This window comes from Rhinopithecus roxellana, chromosome 20 (assembly GCF_007565055.1).
Source record: "Rhinopithecus roxellana isolate Shanxi Qingling chromosome 20, ASM756505v1, whole genome shotgun sequence".
Classification (NCBI taxonomy): Eukaryota; Metazoa; Chordata; class Mammalia; order Primates; family Cercopithecidae; genus Rhinopithecus; species Rhinopithecus roxellana.
Genome location: NC_044568.1, coordinates 54,522,008 through 54,539,535, shown reverse-complemented (window position 1 = coordinate 54,539,535; position 17,528 = coordinate 54,522,008). Strand labels below are relative to the sequence as shown.

Genomic DNA, 17,528 nt, shown 5'->3' with positions numbered 1-17,528 from the left:
TGATTTGCAGAGCCCATTGTAAAATGAAAACTCAGGGTCCCCTGTTCAACAACAATTAAGAATGTCTAGAGGGTGACAACAGAGCACGAAACGCAACAGAGGGGCCATCTGAGCAAAGGGCTCTGTGCAACTGCACAGGACACATGTTCATGAAGTCCGCCTGCTCTTGAACTTGCCTTAGACACCAGGTCTGGCCGCTGAACTGCAGGCAAGAGTGCTGTGTGTCATTTCTAACTGAAGCATTCAATGAGTCAGCAGGTGAGTTTGCATCTCTCTGCCCCTCCTGCAGCAATCAGGAAACCACATGTTCCAGGTGGCATGGCTATAAGATGCAAGGGTCTGGATCCCTAAGCCGCCACTTGGAGAGGGTCTGCCCCTTGAAGGGAACCCCCAAAGTGAACTGAACTTGAGTGAGAAATTAATGTTATGTGCTGAGCCATTGAAATGACAGGGTTGGACTGTTATCTCAATCTAGCCTAGCCTAATATAGTCTATTTTTGGTTTGTTTGTTTGGTTGGTTGGTTTTGTTATTGTTTTTGAGAGGGGGTCTCTCTCTGTCACCAAGGCTGGAGTGCAGTGATGTGATCTCAGCTCACTGCAGCCTCCGCCTCCAGGGTTCAAGCAATTCTCACACCTCAGCCTCCCCAGTAGCTAGAATTACAGGGACGTGCCACCACGTCCAGCTAATTTTTTTGCATTTTTAGTAGAGAAAGAGTTTCATCATGTTGGCCAGGCTGATCTTGAACTCCTAACCTCAGGTGATCCACCCACCTCAGCCTCCCAAAGTGCTGGGATTACAGGCATGAGCCACCATGCCTGGGCTATGGTCTGTGTTTTTAAAGAGCACATTGCTGCGCCTTTGCCCTTAAATAGATATAAATGATAGGGACAATAAGCCCGTTGTTCAGAATTAACCTAGGGGTTCATTGATATTTAGTGTCAGTCAAGCATCAATTACTTACCTGCTTCCTACTCCACCTTTATCTTACCTTAAGCTGTAGAAGAAGAAAAATTATAAAAACTCATCTTTATTTATTCACTTATTCATGTATTTATTCACTTGTGCATTTGGCAAATGTTTACTAGACTCTTACTACATGCAAAGCGTTATTTTGGTGCCTTTGAACATTTTCATATTTGTCAGATGTAGAGCAGCATCCTTGACCTCTATCCACTAGATGCCTATATCACACCCCCTGCCCCAGTTGTAACAACCAAAAGTATCCCCAGACATTGCCAGATGTCCCCTAGAGGGGCTAAAATAGCCCTCATTGAAAACCACTGCTGTAAAGAGGACTAGACTTGCCATTTTAAAATCTCTTAAACTGGCTGGGCGCAGTGGCTCACACCTATAATCCCAGCACTTTGAGACGCCAAGGTGGACAGATCACTTGAGGTCAGGAGTTTGAGACTAGCCTGGCCAACATGGTAAAACCATGTCTCTACTAAAAATACAAAAATTAGCAAGGTGTGGTGGTGAGTGCCTGTAATCCCAGCTACTCGGGAGGCTAAGGCATGAGAATCACTTGAACCTGGGAGACAAAGGTTGCAGTGTGCTGAGATCGTACCACTGCACTCCAGCCTGCACTCCAATGACAAAGCGAGACTCTGTTTCAAAAAAACTCTTAAATTGGTTAAACGAACAAAAATACACACATGGTGTCCTTTTGTTGTTTTTAGGAGTTTATGGGAAAATATATTTGAGAGTTACAACTACTCCAGGCTAATTCAATATAAAGATTTTTTTATTATTAGTTTGGAATATTAAAGATAAAGTTTCCACTTAAAATTGATTTTTGAAGTGCTTTTAGGCAAGATCATTTAATTCAGCATACAGTATCCTATGTCTTTCAAAAAGAACTTCATAGGAATGATAAATAAAAAGATAAGGTGGAATTTTTAAGGGGTGTAAAAAAATATTACTTTAGAAGTCTGGATAAAAGGAAGAAATTAGGACAGTAAGGTGAATCATGATGGGGGGACCCCAGTTTTGGCCATGTGTTACCTAATATGTCATAAACACTTCTTCAGCTTCGTTAAACAATAGCTCATCAGAAAGAAGGGCAGACACTGGAGGTTAAACTGCAGTGAATGAAAACCTGAAATAATCACAAGGTGGTCCTGTTGCCATTATCTCTTTATCAGTATGAAAATAAACAACCTTTGAAAACAGATGGAGACAGTCATTGCTCAACTTGTCATAACTTATTACATATTTGACTGTCAATTTAAACTTAAAAAACCAACTAGCTCCAGGGAGACAAAGTAAAGTGGAGAGGAGAAGCGAAGCCTATTGCATTTCAATTCAAGCCTGTGGTAATTCCAGCGGCACGGAGACACTTAGGACTGCTTTTAAATGAAGTCGGCAACTGTCCCAAAATTTAAGGCATTCTCATTTTTAAGAGCAGAGTTGTGTTCCTATGGGATGGCACTTCCTCGACTCAAATCTGCATCAGGAGTATATATATATCTCATGCCCATTTATTCAGTGCTGTTCTCCCACAGGGTGAGAGCTCTCTGAGCCAGATCATTCTTGGACAGATGAACTTTCCTGTTCCAAACAAGGAGGTGGGAGGAAGAAGGACAAGATGTTTCCAATGGATGTACCACTTTTTAAAGTTGTAATCTATCACTGGAGGACTCATCAACAACAATTAATTCATGCCTTTGGGGGAAGGAATGGCTCTACCAGTAGCCAAGATCAAAAACTGGTGGGCCTCAGACCCAAGCCTGCCATAACCTCTTTTCTTTGGCCTTCCCAGTCCCACTCAATGATCTTTTATTTTTTAAATTTGAACAAGTGTCTAACCTGTAAACATTTTGACAGTTTATACAAAAATTCGAATTCCCGCCTTTTCTTAAAAAAATCCAAAGGACTGGCTAGTCCAGGCTCGTATTTCAGTCGTGCAGTAATTCCTTTGAGCTAAAAGGCAGCTGCCGCCTTAGGCAGGAGGCACACGCTCCAGTTTGCCACCATCCCCACCTCTCCCGATTGTCTTGAAAGCACTTTACTCAAGTGAAGCTACTTGTATGGGCACTGGGTGAGTAGGTGAGCTTCTCACTCCTGGCCCAGCTCCCACTCTGACCACAGAGACTCCCACCTTCGAGGCCAGTGGGACTGGGCTCCTATCAGAGGACCGACCAAAGGTCATAAGCATCTTCATCAAAACTCACATTACCAAGCACTTTCTGGATCAAATGCACAGCTGAGCCACCCTATGAAAATGTGGGAGGGGTCCTTGTGCTGGTGAATGACAACCCCTGGATAATTGGGCAACCGAGGGACGGGCTCCCAAAAGGAGCAAGGGTTGCAAAGCCAAATCTCTCAGACCTTGCCTTAGGCCTAAGCCTGCTTCCATCTTCTCCCCAAAATCGGACTGGAATCACCTCTTTTCTCTGCCACTCTGCAGTTCCATCCTCCTACCTCCAGAGTATAGGGGCAGGGATTTCTTTAACAGTCGTCACACCCAGAGCTGAGAGCCAACCTCCTCCTCCCCCTACCTGGCTGGCCAGTAGAGTGTTCTGAAGATGAGCAAAAAAAAGGGGGGGGGGGGGGGGAACCTGAATGATGAGGAGTGGCTTCCAATTGGACATCCCCTCAAATGAAAATAAAGCCAGTCTGAAATGCAAATGTAGGCCAGTGGGAAAATGAGGTATTATTTACGATTCATTACGTGGGTGGCTTTCCAGGAACGCATGCCCTGCCAAACGTGGGCTGCCTCTGGATCCCTATCAGGCTGGTTGGTTATCTTTCATCAACTAGTCATTCGACACTTTCCCTATCAATTGCTGTCTACTCAAGAATGTTGACATGACCAGACGAAGGGGATGCGTGCATGCGTGCACTCAACAGAAGTGTCTAGGCTTGTCTAAGGAAAGAGAGGAGTTGTTTCCTGATGAGATTTTAAGTAACTCCTGCTTCTATAGATCCTGAGAGTGAGTCCTAGAAGTAGTATGTCTTAAGCCCTAAGTGGTTGGGTCCCACAAGACATTTCCCTCGTCATCATTGCACTCAGCAGTGGGTCCTCACAGAACTGAGTTCTAAATTGTGAGAGTCAATTAAAATAACAATAAAACTTACATTTCTCCATTACTTACCATCATCCAGGTATTGGACTTCATATAGATTAATTTGTGCATTCTCAAAGGGGGCAATATTACTTCTAAGCGAGAGAAAATTGGTCATTAGGAGAGATGGGTTTAACATATTGGATGTATTAGATATTACAATGGTTTGTGCCCTGCAAGGGCCATAGCACATAAATAGATATACAGTATATCTATAGAATTAACATTTTGTGATGGAGTGAGAGGGTGTCAAGTAGAAAAAATGTCTAAAAATGTTCTTGGGGGAAGGTGTTAATGGAAATACAAGAGGTTGAGAGAGCATTGATCCACTCAGTGCCTGCAGCAACCCATGAGAGAGGAGCTGTTTTGTCAATGAAAAGTTGAGGCGGGGCGTGATGGCTCATATCTGTAATCCCAGTACTTTAGGAGGCCAAGGTGGGCAGATCATTTGACTTCAGGAGTTGAAGACCAGCCCAAGCAACATGGCAAAACCCCATCCCCATCTCTATGAAAATTAGCTAGGCATAGGGGTATGCACCTATAGTCCCGACTACTTGGGAGGCTGAGGTAGGAGGATCGCTTGAGCCTGGGAGGTCAAGGCTGCAGTGAGCTGTGATCACACCACTGCACTCCAACCTGGGTGACAGAGGGCGACCCTGTCTCAAACAGCAACAAAAAAAGTTGGCATTTAACTGCCCAGAGAAGCCCAGCGGGTGAGGCCCGGGCTTAAAACTAGACAGCCCAAGTCCTTAGCCGGGCCACTGGCTTGGTTCTGCTTTGGTTTTGCGCACTGAGGTCTCTCTCTTTGCTGTTGAGGACTGTTAGGAGAGAACTGGCTCATGTCCATGTGCTTGGTCAGGAAACAATTTTAGATTGGTGGGTTTGGGGTGGTCAGTTGAGTGAATGGTCGTGGGCTGTGTCCCAGGCACTAAAGTCACATTTGCAACAGTTCTCACATCGGCAGTCTGCTGTGCGTGACCAAGAGACATGTCTACATCTGAAAGCAAAACTTGGCCTGCAGGGTGACCTCCTCACTCTGGTTTGCCCAGGACTGTCCTGGAATCCCCTCAGTCCTGGGAGAACTATTTGGTTCTCATTTGGAACCAGGAGGCCCAAAACCTTCAAACTGAAGGATCTTCAATGGAAATTTAGTTTCCAATGAGAATCATTCCAACTAGATATACCCCAAAATGTTAGAATTTAAAATAGCAGCTTCTACATCTGTCTCACCTGGCTAAGCACCCTCAGCTGCTGCTGGTCTAAGGCTTATCTTCTGATACAGAGGCAAACACACAAGTAACGTGGTGCATTGCAGGATCCATGACCACATTCTCTTTTGAAAGCTCAACTGTTAGATCATTTGGTCACAGAAACCATCGTTTGGGTGGAATTAGAACTCACTGCCTCCTCTAGTGAGTTTGATGCTTGACAGTGATGTGCCATTTCGTCACATCAAAGAGGTTCACCTGGTGACATCTGCCATCTCTGCTCAAGTTTGCTTTAACACCACACTTCTCTCTAGAAAGCACACAGTTGCCCTAACTGTGCTATCAGAAATCCGGTGCTGAATATAGATCTGAACGTCTATGTCTCAATACATGATTCACTTATAGGAATAGCATTTTGTAAAAAATGAGCCTGACACTTTTTGATCAGGCAAAGGAAATGTGTAGGGATGGAGTCAAAGAAATGTTAAGAACAGAATAATTTTGTCACTGTCTTTTGGAGCATCCCCATCCTTGCGGCCGGCCGAAAACCCTCCGTCACTGTCAGATCTGCACTCTCCTTTCTCAAGGGCTTGGCTGTGCTTGAAGTCACAGGAAAGCAAAATTTCAAAGCTGGCTTTCAAGGTCAAGAAACCAGGCGGCACTTGCTTTAATCAGAGAGCTGCAGTCAAGAGGAAGGGGCTACCTGGCCACAAGGAAGCGATCATGCTTGCTAATCAGCCCGTCAGGCTGGCGGCCATGTCCTTCGACAAAAGAAAATGACGGCTGGACTTGAGACTTTCAACCAGCAACCTGGGATGTTTTTTTCCCACTTTGGAGGAGCCGCTGCTAGTTAATCTGGCTCAGGGAGTGACAGGGTGATTATAATTTATTTTGACACTCAGGAGAATATTGTGACGGGGGAAAAGTCAGAAATGTACTGTGTGGAAGCCCCAGTGCGTGTCTATCATATAATTATCCTTTCTCTGCTGTCTGGAAACACAAGACAAGCCCAGATGGGAAGCTGCCTGGGCCGGTGAAAACAAAGTGGTGGACGTGGACTCCAGTGTGTGGGACTGCATAAGAGGAGAGGTACAGGCATCACCCACAGGCAACTGGAGCAGGTGCACTGATGCCCACCTGCTGCATGTCAGCCTTGGGCATAGCATTGATGTGTGACCCAGAATCCCGTTCCAGCAAGGACCTCCAAGGCACAATGAACAGGAAGCTCAGAGGCAGTTGTGAAAAATCTCCAGGCGCATTGCTCAGTTGTTCGTTCTTCTTTGAAGACAAGGTACTGATGGCTCTGATCAGTGTGGAATGAGGCAACACTACAGTGAATGGCAAGAAGGCAATTCAACTCAAAGAACACTGATGAAGATGTACTGCGTGTCAGATACTGGGCTTACAAAATGAACAAAACAGTCTATACCCTCCAAGAGCTCACATCTAGGACCATGTGGCCCATCACAAAAAGATAGACAGTTCTGAGATAAAGAGGTTCCATCAACAACAAAGTTTGGCAAGTGCGGCAAAGTCCACCCTCTCTTGGAGATTGACGCTGTAAGCATGCTTAATAAAGGCACTGAAAAGTCCTCCAGGGGTGGTACTGGCGAGGGCCAAGCATTGTACCTCGCGGTGTTTGTCACATATTTCCCAAATCTGTTTCTCTACTGAATCTATGAAGCCAGAGTTCCTCGGAACCAATTTAGGGAATGCTGGTTTAGGGAGTTGATCCAGCCTTTGCAGAACACAGAAGTAAGGAAACCATGATCCAGCCTCCAGGGGTGGTACTGGCGAGGGCCAAGCATTGCACTTAGCAGATAGGCTGAGGTTCAGAGTAAAGCCTGGTCTTAGAGGCAGACTAGAGGACCACGTGGAGACATGCTGTAGACTACAGAAAGTGTGTATGCACATGTGTGTGTGTTGAGGGTTGTTGTGATAGCCGCAATAGAAACCCAGATCTGCACGCTAAGACCATGGGCAGGGTGGATGGGAGAAGGGACCTTGTGAGAGAGAGGGCTGTCCTGTCACCCTTTGTCCCACATTCTTTGCACAACTTAATCCTAGTCTCCTGTATTTTAGGCCTTTGCCTGCACTGCCATAATTGGCTCAGAACCCAGGACAGAGTTTGATACTACAGGGCATCTTCTCTGAACACTAATGTACTAGGCACTGTACAAATAGGTCATCCTATGAAATCCTCACAACAAGCAAAGAGGAATGTTGAAAACGGGGAAATTGAGGCTCAGAGAGAGATGAATACTGTGGCCATGGGCACACAGCTTCTAAAGACTTGAACTCAGATATGTCACCTCAGAGTCGTTGTCTTCAATGCCGCAAACCTATTTACATGACTTAGGCACAATGCGGTTTCCACAGAGGCGTGATTTACTCCAAAGTAAATCCAGTGATGCATTCGTGTCTGGGTTAAGACAAACATGGGGCTGAAGACCGAGTTCAGTTGTTCCGTAACCATGCATTAAAATAAAAAGCATTTTCTGTGTATGCTTGGGAATATTCCAGGATAACTTGTGTTATATCGTGTTATCAAATCTGTAAACAAAAAGATATCATCAGGGAATTTCCTGGTGAAAACTAAAGACTCATCAACCTGAGAGGTCTTTTTTTTTTCTTCCTCTAATCATTTTAATGCATATGTCAGTTGCAAGCCATGATGACTTCATTTTTATACCCTCTATGACTTCAATTAAAGGCAGATTAAATAGAGCACAAATCCAATCAATCAAGTATTCATTAGACATTAACTAGGTGCAAGACCCTGGGTCAAGTGTACTTAACCAGAGACTGGTGTGGAATTGATGGGGTTAAGGCTTCCTTCTATGTCTTTGGCCACATGGAGCTCCCTATAGCAAATCCGTGGGTAAGATCGCAGGCCTGAAATCTGCCTCTGATTTCTGATGGGGTAATTCTCAAGTTTGCCTAGATCAGGAAGGTTAATATGTGTCACATTTCACATCAGTTTCTATAGATTGCAAGTGACTGCCTAGACCACTGTTTGATATCACTGATTCTGCAGCACGGTCAATGGGAGACAGAGCCATGTTGTTCCTGCTGTCTTCCAGAGGCAAGGGGGCTGCATAGGCCGAGAATGTTCTTTTCAGGCACTGAACCTTGAAGCTTGCCCTGAGACCATTTCTCAGGGCAAAGAAACAAGGTGGATAGGAAGTGCACCTTGAAGCATGTGGCTAGATGGCACCATTGGTGAAATTAACCGAGACTGCTTAACAAATCAATTGAACGTTGAGGGTGGCCAGATCTTCCTTGTTTATCTGATCAATCAGGCCTAATGGCTGATAATCTAATTCCAGTGGTGAGGGAAAAAAAACTGGCTTTGATTAGAGAAGCATTGTTATGGAAGGGAAAGCAATACTGGGTGGTGGTAAAACCAGATGAATTTTATCTTTCCTTTAGGCCTCAGTGTTTTCTTTGTATGAGTATTCCTGCTTCTTTGATGAACATACATCAGCTGCTTTGATCTCTTCCGGTTAGGTCACATTTTGAGTCCAGACAGATTCAAAATCAGAAGATGGGGCCTTACATTTGTAGAAGAATATATTGGGATAAAAAGTTATGGTTAGGCAGGATGCCCTAAGCCAAATATGATAGCAATACAATTGCTATTGTCAATCATCAAAACTAGCAGGCATGTTTTTATGGGTACGTATAATTATACTCTTTGTAAATTAAATTTTAATTGCCAAAGCAATATATTCACCTTGTAAAAGTAAACAAAATGATATAGATGAGGCCAACATCTTTCCCGACGACCATGCCAAATCCCAGTCCCCTCTCTTCTTCTCCACATTTAACCACCATCACCAGAAAGAATTTCTCCTTATAGACCTTGTTCTATGCATTTATAAACCATATCAGTAAAACATGTGGATACAGTATTGTGGCATGTTCTGTGTGTAAGCAAGTTCACAAAAATGATATCACTATCATCCTGTGGGTAAGGAAAGTTAAAATGTGCCACATTTCACATCAGTTTCCATATACTTCAAGTGGCTGCCTGGACCGCTGTTTGAGAATGCTGATTTCATGACGAGGTCAATGGGAAACAGAACCATGTTGTTCCTGCTGCCATTCAAAGGCAAGGGGCTGCATGAATCAAGAATGTTCTGTTCTGGTGCTGAACCCTGAACATTCCTCAACCTGACATTTTTACTAAATAATATATCTTGAAGAGTTTCCCACATTAGAACCCATTAGATCTACAATCTTTTTTAGCTGCTGTAAAATATCTCAGTGTGCGAATACTATCATTTTAACAATTCCCCTGTTGATGAACAGTTAGGCTGTTTCCAAAATTTTCACCTTGACGGATAATTCGGCTAGAAATTTGTTTGCACAGATCCATTGTGGACACATGCAGTTGTTTCTGAAAGTAGATGCCAAGGAGGTTAAGGCATTGTGTTTACTCTTTGCTGCCCAATGGTCCTTGACAACGGATATACCAGTTTCACTTTATATCAGCTGCATGTGAGGAAGACCCATTATCTGATACCCTTATCAATCATTGACATAACCTAACACTCCACATGCTTATTATAGAATCAGTTCCTGTTTGTGTGACTCTTGCTTGTTTTGAGTGAACCCAACCATGTTACCCTCATTTTATAATGGAAGTCCCTAAAATAACACAGCTGCTACATAGTAGGTACACATTAGGTTTGCTCTCGTTCGCTTTAACTGGAATGTCTTTTTGCTTTGAGGTCCCTTCTACTTGTTCCTGCCTACTCTCTTCTTAGGTGTCTGCATCAGACACCTTTGTGCAAACCCCAGGCTCGATGAGGTTGTTTGCCTCTGTATTCATAACACCCTCTCTCAATGTGCCTGATGGGTCTTGTGGCTTGTTATATGTTTATCTCTTCTACGAATTTCTGAGTTCCTGCACACCCGGGAACATGGCTCTTTGTACTCTTGTTTCCCCAACACCCAGCCCAGGCACATAGAGTTGGCATTCAATAAGAGCTTTAAAAATGAAGGCCATGGCTAGGTGTGATGGCTCATGCCTCTAATTCCAGCACTCTGGGAGGCCGAGGCAGGTGGATCACCTGAGGTCAGGAGTTCAAGACAAACCGGGCCAAAATGATAAAATCCCATTTCTACTAAAAATACAAAAAATAGCTGGACATGTTATTGCATGACTGTAATCTCAGCTACTCAGGAGGCTGAGGCAGGAGAATCACTTGAACCTGGAAGGCGGAGGTTGCAGTGAGCCGAGATCACGCCACTGCACTCCGGCTTGGGTGACAGAGTGAGACTGTCTCAAAAAAAGAAGAAGGAAAAAAAAAAAGAAAGAATGTCCCTGTCACAAAGCCACGTCCACAGTGGAATGAAAGCCCCTGAAAATAAACAGTGTATCAACAGAGGGAAACACAGTCTGTTGAACAGCAAAGATTTTCTTTTCTTTATTTCAGGTCTTTCCATGGGATGGAGCAGGGAAGGAAAGGAGGAAGAACAGCTGAAACATAGCAAAGCTTAGGAAATACTTTTCTTTTTTAATCTGGAGAGTGATTGGCACACTGCTGCATTGCTGTTGCCCAGGTGGGGAAGGGGCTCTGACCGTTGCTGGCCCACTGATAACCATTCCCTGCCTTTCTGTGCTGCCCTGATAGGGACCACGGTGATGCGGATGACAGCCTTTGATGCAGATGACCCAGCCACTGATAATGCCCTGCTGCGGTATAATATCCGTCAGCAGACGCCTGACAAGCCATCTCCCAACATGTTCTACATCGATCCTGAGAAAGGAGACATTGTCACTGTTGTGTCACCTGCACTGCTGGACCGAGAGGTGAGCTGAAAAGAATGCACTTTCTTTTTCACGAGAACAGGATGTGGCTTTCATGCAAGGGGTGATGTGGGGCTTCAGTCAGTGGCTTTTTATACTGTAAAGGCAGAAATCAGGGGTTTACCGTGTTTTGGTGGGGAAAATCTATAAAGGGAAATGGGATATTATGTGACCCCAGGAAGCACGTGCTCTAAATGGCTAAAGCACTTGGAACTGTTTGTATTCACTCAACCTGATACCTGTTTCCTCAACAGCCACTTATTCTTTAGGCCCTGGTGATTCCAGACTCTGCCTCTAGCCCCTGCTTTGATGCTAGAAGGGAGAGGGAAAGACGAGGGAAGGAGCAGAAGGGAAGGGAGGTGGCTTCATCCAAGATCACAGAGGCTGTCCCTGCTGCAGAGTCAAATGGCCATGACTCCCTTCTCCAACCCTTTGCTGCAGGCGTCCTGCATTCCTCCTTGAACCCATCTCTTCCTCCATCTCTGTTCTCATCCCTTTCAGCTTTCTCTGTGAAATCTCCCCTGTCTCCTGGGTCACATGTCACAAACCGGTGACCCCTGGACCCGTCAGTCCACATGCCTGCTCTTTGGTTTTGCCCACGGTGTTTTACAGCTTTTAGAATTAGTTGCCATATCAAAATATTTAGATTTCATATTTCTGTTTTAAAAATGCCAATTTCCAGTTTTTCTAGAAATCAGAAATCCTGGAGACATCAGGTCCACTTTCCACACATGCACCATCGGTGACGTGAGGTGTGATGCTCCAGTGGATCCAGGGTCTGCTGCCCCCTTCAGATGGGACATGTGCTCCCACCTCGATTACGTTTCCACCCGCATAAGCCCCTCTGGCCCTGCCCTTTCCTGAGTTTGAGGTCCACCCTGTAGCTTACCATAAGCTACCGTAAGTAGAAGACCCTTGTGGCCCTCCAAACTCAGCATCCTTAAACCAACTCGTGGATTCCTACCCATTCTTCATTCTCCATCCACCCTAAGCCTGCTCCTATTCTGCAATTCCCTGTTCCTGACATCATCCCATAGGCATAGCACCTTGGAGTTTTCCTTGACCTTCTGCAAGAACCATCTGCTCTGTGGTAACTGCTGGGCTTCCTTCAGGGGATCTGTGCATTTCCCCCTCAGTGTTTTTGATGAAATAAATCCATGGTTCGGAATGTCGTTTCCTCTGCTTTCTCCTCTCTTACACGCTGTAGTTTCTCAAGAGATTCTGGATTACATCAACCCTCCCTAAGAAACTGTCCTCATCCACCTGATTCTTCCACATTCTTGTTCTTCCTCAAATATCTGACTACCCTTGCCTGTCGCCATCCTGTAGAAATCGGCATGTGCTAATTGAGGTTGTCATTTGTCTCTGAAGAAGATTCTCTTTCTCTTGGTCTAGGCCTGAATTGTCCAGTATAATAACCACTAGTCACATGGGGTTATTGCAATTTTAAAGTATGTTAACTGAAATCAAGATGTAAAAATCAGGTTCTCAGTCACATAGGCAACACTTCAAGTGCTCAGCGGTCATACGTGGTTGGTGGCTATTGTACTGGACAGTGCAGACCTAGAACAGTTCCATCACCCCAGAAGGTTCTACGGGGCAACAGTGGCCTAGACTGTACGTTTCTTGACAACAGAGACTGTGATCATATGCATGTTTGTATTTCTACTGCCTAGCATGGTTGAAGCACTCCTGAAAATCCTAATTATATGTTTGTTGACATAGAGGGAAAAAAAGGAAAAAGAGTTGGAAATAAAACTAAGATCTTACATAAGCAGTGAGAAACAGAAGCTCGAAATAGGTAATTATTGAAAGGGAGAGAGAGAGAAAGAAATTTGCGTTGAAACTCTGATTGTCCTTTGGAAAATGTACTTGTTTCTAGTTAAAGAATACGGAAGTAGAAAAAGTAATGAGTCCATTTCCTTCATTTCATCTCCCATTCTCTTTCCAATCCTCTTTTTTTTTTTTTTTTTTTTTTTTTTTTGAGGCAGAGTCTTGCTCTGTTGTCGAGGCTGGTGTGCAGTGGCACAATCTTGGCTCAGTGCAACCTTCACTTCCCAGGTTCAAGCAATTCTCATGTCTCAGCCTGCTGAGTAGCTAGGACTACAGGTGCCTGACACCATACCTGGCTCATTTTTTGTATTTTTGGTAGAGATGGGGTTTCACCGTATTGGTCAGGCTGGTCCCGAACTCCTGACCTTAGGTGATCTGCCCACCTTGGCCTCCCAAAGTGCTAGGATTACAGGCATGGGCCACCATGTCCAGCCAACTCTCCCTATTTTTGTGGCTGATATATTTTCTTCTTTTGGAGGCCAGAGATGACTTCCCAAGGCTCTCTGTTGCCCACTTGGCACGTGCGTGCACGTGCACACACACACACACACACACACCAGCTTTCCTATAATCTTTAATGCTCCCGAAGCTTCTCGCAAGATCCTTTCACAGGAAGAAGATGAAGCATGGTGATTTCTCCATTTCAGCTTCTCTTTGTTCCAAGAGAAAATATTTTATAAGTCTCTATTTATAAATCAAAGTGATAATGTAGTAAATTATCCCATTTTAAAAGTTTATTTTAGGGGACAAATGTGTTTCCAGCTCATGATCTTTTCATTTGGGCTTTCATTAAGTTGTAATAAGTATGTAATTATGGGTGTTGAATTAAGCATTTCTAGTTACAAAACATAAACAGGCCCCCAAAAAAGATCAACGCAATTTAACCAGAATTGGAAAATCAATGAAAATGAATAAAGAGTGTCACTCTTCCGTGAGGGTTTCCAGAGTTCAGTGCTGATCCAGGCAACATCAGTGCAATCCAAAGGAAAGAAATGTCCCTAAATTTAGGCAAGCCTTGGCTATTTCCTTGTGCTGTGATAAGCTTCACTTCAGCATGTTTGCTGAGGAGGTGGAACGTGACTCTAAGTTCTTGTCTTTGAGGGTAAAAAGCTTGCACATCAGATGTCCAATGGAGTTTCCCAGAGTTTGCAATGTTTTCCTCTCACTGAGATGCGGCACTTTTTGTAGGATTCGCATGGATGTGATAGTTTCTTCAGCAGGTTTGTGGGATTTTATTATTATTATTATTTCTGAAGACTTTCTGAGAAGGCCTGTCTTAGGTGTGGTTTTAAAGTCTACTTCTCAGCCTGCTGGGCAGAAAGAACATTTAACACAGCAATTTGCAGCATTCATTCAAGAAAGTATCCCATTTGGGACCCTATGGACTTTGAGGTGATTCAAGTTGGTTTTAAGGTGTGTTACCTTGTGTCCCGTCTTCACTCGCAGTATCTCAAATTGCATGTTAGAGCAATAAATATAGTGAGTGCAGGCATTTGTGTCACAAACTCCTTCAAGAGCAGGAGCTGCAGAAACCACACCCACCCACTCCCCCAAGCACACACACACACACACACACACACACACACACACACACAGAGCTCACCAGCACCTCTGGCTCTCACCTGAACGAGGGACAAAGCAAACGTGTGTTTCTTGGCTTGTTGGGAGTGGATGCTCTGGAAGCCCATTGGGTGACAGGAGCTCAGTTGACACAATAACCATTTTTCATCTTTATTTTCCATTTAGTCCATTTCCTTTCTTAAGTGCATCTACCAAAGAGGACCCCAGGAGCAAGTGTTTCACCACGGGAGAGACATACGATGCAAGATGAGTGGGGAGGTGGCAGGCACTGGGAATTTTCTTTGAATCTGCTTACCTAATCGTTGTCCCTGCCTTTTACTTATTTACTTCGTAACAAGGCTTGTAACTGAGGATAGTCACATAGGGCAGTGGAGAAATGACCCTTACTTTGTTGTCACTTTGGTTGTCATCCTTTCTTCTTCCCACCCTCCTCCCCTCCCAGGATGTCTCACCTGGAGCCAACTGAGGCAGGTGCCCTCATCTAATCTGCTCCTCTCCTGCTCCAAGGATTGGCAGCCACTGTTCTTGAAAGAGTCCACGGCCTCTCTGCCTGCACTCACCATAGTCAATGCTCAAACATGCAATTTGTGGGATGATGTTTGGCTTTCCCATGACATATTCCCAGTTCCTAGCACATGAGAGATGCTCAAAGAAATATTTGTTGAGAGAAGAAAGGCGGGAAGGATGTGAGGAAGAGAGCGTGATTCACACTGGCTTGAGAGCAGGTGAACTGGCCATTTCTTCCCCTTCCATAAGCTCAGCATTAATAGATAGCAAGTTTCCCCAAGACATGTGCATTTTCCATTACAAGCTCATCCATTTACTTGTTCGGAAACCCTACCAGAACATACGCTTCCGGAAGAAAGGGACCTTGGATTTCTGTTCTGTCTCTCTATTCCCATTGCCAAATATAGCACCGGATAAATAATAGGCACTGGGTCAAGATCTGTCAGGTTGGCGGGGTGGATGAGTGGATGACCTGTGCTCCTTAAGTTTATATTATCTCAGAACATTCTGCAGGATCCGCATTCTAGCATGGATATATAAACAGAGGAAGTTACTTTATTATAGTTGAAAGCTTAGTCTTACCCTTGTGCAATCATCCAGTAATCTAATTTATTCACTTTATGTTTACCTTCTGCAGGAACTGCTTTAAAAAATAGTGCCTTGGTCCACTGGGTGAATAGGATGGACGGGAGGATCTGTGCCTCTTGCTTAAGTGTTTGGGGAAATGTTTGCAGAAAATAAGAGCCATATATTCTAGTAAATGAAATTGGGTTCATTTTGGGGCACTGTTTTATTATTTTCTATAGCCATACTTAGCTCCTTGTTTCTGGCATCTCTGTCTATGTTTTTAAACTATGTCTGGCTGCACTACAAAATAAAATCAGATAAAGGTCTCTAACATTTGATAAATGGTTTATTTAGTTGATCATCTTGGCTGCTAGACTGAAATTCATCTGCTAAAATCTGCCAACTTTCTGAACACAGCCACAATTTGCAACTACTCAGAGTAGCTAATGGTCAGGGTTTTTTTTTTTTTTTTTTCTTTTTTAATGGAAATAGTTTCCAAAATAGACTCTTAAAAAGCAATCTTAACATTTGCATTGAGAAAGTATCATTAGTCTTTTTAAGGGGTTTGAGCGGAGCACTTTTCTATCTTTGTCTGACTTTGCCTTTACCTTATTATCTATTATCTTCCAGATAATCTAGGGAAAGTGATAGCCTGCCCGTGAAAATGTACATACAATAAAAGATATTAGGGCTGTGAATGTAATTTATTTTATATTTTCAGCTGGTAAAGCATTTTCTGAAACTTTATAATGCTCAAATTTTTAGGCCAAATGTAAAAACAGAGAGAATTTCTTTCTTTCTTTCCATGGTAAGTGTTACATAAGGACTCAGTCTTAGATTTATGTGTATTTACTTGCTATGAGACATTCAAGAGTCCTTGAATACGTCAAAGAGGAAAACTGAAGAATGTTAGGAAGAACATCCTATGCCATCTAGTCAATGACTTTGGATGTGTAGCTGCAAGTCCACAGAGAACTATATGTTTGGTCAAAATGATCCACATTAAAATATCGTCATATAGCATCTCCAGAAACATGCTAAAGAAACCTGTGAAAATGATGATATCAAATCAAGCTGCCAGAAAAGAACAATGGTAATAAAGGATAGTATTTCCTCCAAAGCCTTCAATGACAGATAGAGGTAGTAGTCAGACTCTTAGGAAAATAAATGTTTTTAGGTCTTTCTGATTTAATGCTAATACTTTTCTCATTATCATCATGTTGAAAACATGGGCAGTAATTACACACAATTCAATCATGCTGTCAGGAGTATTATCTTGCTTTTTTTGGTGAGTGGGACCAGAATTATTCAGGTAGTAGCATCCTCACCATTTCTTCGAGCTATTTACTCATAAATATTTCTGTTGGGGTAATTTTCTCCATTTTTTAAATCACTTGCTGCTGTGAAAATTGAGAAGGAAAAAGTAGATGTAAATAAATTGCCTTATTATTTTTAAAAGAATGCCTTATTCTTGCAAATGAAACACAGCTAACCACCCTATGCTAATTGCACTTGCTCTGTTGTTTCAGCAAATAAAGTAAAATAGGACATTCAACAGGCAGGATGCTAAGTCCTGGGGTCTGAAATTTAGTTCCATGAGTGCAGGCCTCCTGCTGATGGCAATGGGGATTGGTGGGGGCGTTAGAGATGGGAAAGGCCAGAGTCTTTATATTGTGGCCTCATTTGCTCCTCCACTCTGGATAAATTCTTAAAGAAGACCTTGATGAGTCTCAGGACTCCACTGGTAACCCTAACCACTTCCCCCATCCCTCTAAGTGTGACCTGTCAATCCATTAAAGCTACGACCATGACAAGTCTCTTAGTATGACCTCAATTTCTACGACTGTGACTAGTCTCTTAGTATGACCTCAATTTAGTCGAAACTTGGCTTAAAGAGAAATGGGCCAAGGGCATAGCCTACCTGTGGTTTTTTTTGTTGTTGTTGT

General features: G+C 43.5%; 1 protein-coding gene across 1 annotated transcript in view; it reads left to right on the top strand.

Annotated features, from left to right (window-relative positions):
• CDH13 (cadherin 13) overlaps positions 1–17,528 on the top strand; it is a 1,178,985-nt gene that overhangs the window by 863,326 nt on the left and 298,131 nt on the right. Inside the window, exon 7 of the mRNA XM_010355650.2 lies at positions 10,919–11,097. Coding sequence (XP_010353952.1) covers positions 10,919–11,097 — 179 coding nt within the window. The remainder of the gene's footprint in view (positions 1–10,918; positions 11,098–17,528) is intronic.